The sequence below is a fragment of the Priapulus caudatus genome, unplaced genomic scaffold (genome assembly GCF_000485595.1).
Source record: "Priapulus caudatus unplaced genomic scaffold, Priapulus_caudatus-5.0.1 Scaffold684, whole genome shotgun sequence".
Classification (NCBI taxonomy): domain Eukaryota; kingdom Metazoa; phylum Priapulida; class Priapulimorpha; order Priapulimorphida; family Priapulidae; genus Priapulus; species Priapulus caudatus.
This window is the reverse complement of record NW_014577745.1, coordinates 119,873-121,458: the sequence shown is the minus strand read 5'-3', so window position 1 is coordinate 121,458 and position 1,586 is coordinate 119,873. Positions and strand designations below refer to the sequence as shown.

General features: G+C 49.5%; 2 protein-coding genes across 2 annotated transcripts in view; both read left to right on the top strand.

The window, feature by feature from the left end:
* Window positions 1-962, top strand: part of LOC106812764 (coronin-6-like) — a 20,147-nt gene extending 19,185 nt beyond the window's left edge. The window contains exon 4 of the mRNA XM_014816735.1: window positions 811-962. Within this exon, the coding sequence (XP_014672221.1) occupies window positions 811-962 (152 nt within the window). The remainder of the gene's footprint in view (window positions 1-810) is intronic.
* An 87-nt stretch (window positions 963-1,049) lies between these two features.
* Window positions 1,050-1,586, top strand: part of LOC106812769 (coronin-1C-like) — a gene marked incomplete at its 5' end in the record, with an annotated part of 11,634 nt that continues 11,097 nt past the window's right edge. The window contains 1 exon segment of the mRNA XM_014816739.1: window positions 1,050-1,166. Within this exon segment, the coding sequence (XP_014672225.1) occupies window positions 1,050-1,166 (117 nt within the window).

The window sequence follows — 1,586 nt, the reverse complement described above, 5'->3', positions numbered from 1 at the left end:
GCGGCAACCCTCGCGCTCCTACCCTGGAACCGATTGCAGAATTACAGAGCGGGGTTGACCGTAGTTGGGATGTAACCCTGCGGCATCGCATCTACTCGCGCTCCTACCGTGGGACCGATTGCAGAATTACAGAGCGGGGTTAACCATAGTTGGGATGTAACCCTGCGGCATCACATCTACTCGCGCTCCTACCGTGGGATCGATCGCGGAATTACAGAGCGGGGTTAACCGTAGTTGGGATGTAACCCTGCGGCATCACATCTACTCGCGCTCCTACCGTGGGATCGATCGCGGAATTACAGAGCGGGTCTAACCGTAGTTGGGATGTAACCCTGCGGCATCACATCTACTCGCGCTCCTACCGTGGGACCGATTGCAGAATTACAGAGCGGGGTTAACCGTAGTTGGGATGTAACCCTGCGGCATCACATCTACTCGCGCTCCTACCGTGGGACCGATTGCAGAATTACAGAGCGGGTTTAACCGTAGTTGGGATGTAACCCTGCGGCATCACATCTACTCGCGCTCCTCACGTTATCGTGGTACTGGTGGCAGAATTACAGAGCGGAGTTAACCCTGCTGTAGTTGCAATATAATCCTGATCGTATATGTCCGACGTAACACTCTTGTAAGCTTCTATTCTGGTTAACCCTATCGTTGCGTTACGCTTTCACGTAACACTGGTACAATGACAGCTATGGGTGACCATGCTGTAGTTACGATCCATTGTGATGCCTCCTTAAGCTGCTATTCTACTTAACTCTACTGAGCACTGCGTTACATTTCTGCATCACATTGGTGCAATTACAGGTTTGCGTAACGCTCTCATAGTTGTGACCCAACGTATCACTCTCGTTATCTGCTATTCACTGCATCGTCATAGCAAGTTAGCAACCGTGGAGGTCGCGTTGTTCGACGATCATCTCGTTACTCGTCACCTGCTCTTGTTACGCGCAAACTAAACTTATCAACGTTAAACGTTACCAAATGCTCTCTTGTTATTCGAGATCGTTGAATGTTAAACGCTGTGTCTTGTGTGACCCCTGCAGCAAGGGAAAGGTCATGAAGGAGCGAAGCAGCAGAAGGCCATCTACCTGAAGGACGGACGCATATTCAGCACGGGATTCTCGCGCATGAGTGAGCGACAGTACGCGATACGAACAGAGGTACGTACCCGCTACTCCCGGCGAGCAAAAAACCAGCGCGCGAGCAACCACGAAATGGGCGTACGCCACTCACGCAATTACTCTGTACCTTGTTGCAAAACTCGTAGTTACCTCGATGAATCGATGACGAAACACGAAACATTTCTTGTTTGTACTTAGTGCAAAGCTCAAAAGTTGCCCGAGAACTGTCAGTGAGACTAAGTGTTCAATCTTCAGTTAGTCATTAAGGTGCTTTGCAATAGCAGAGAGCATCTATATGCAGCAGGCCTAAATAAGCATGTCACAGATGTAGTTAAAAATACTTGGAGAGTTTCGGCACAACCACAATATTTACTTAATTCATACTAAATAAGGCTCATAGGGTCTATGTCCCCCAGGGTACTGCCGAAACGTACCCTGGGTACGGTCCGGTATACCGGA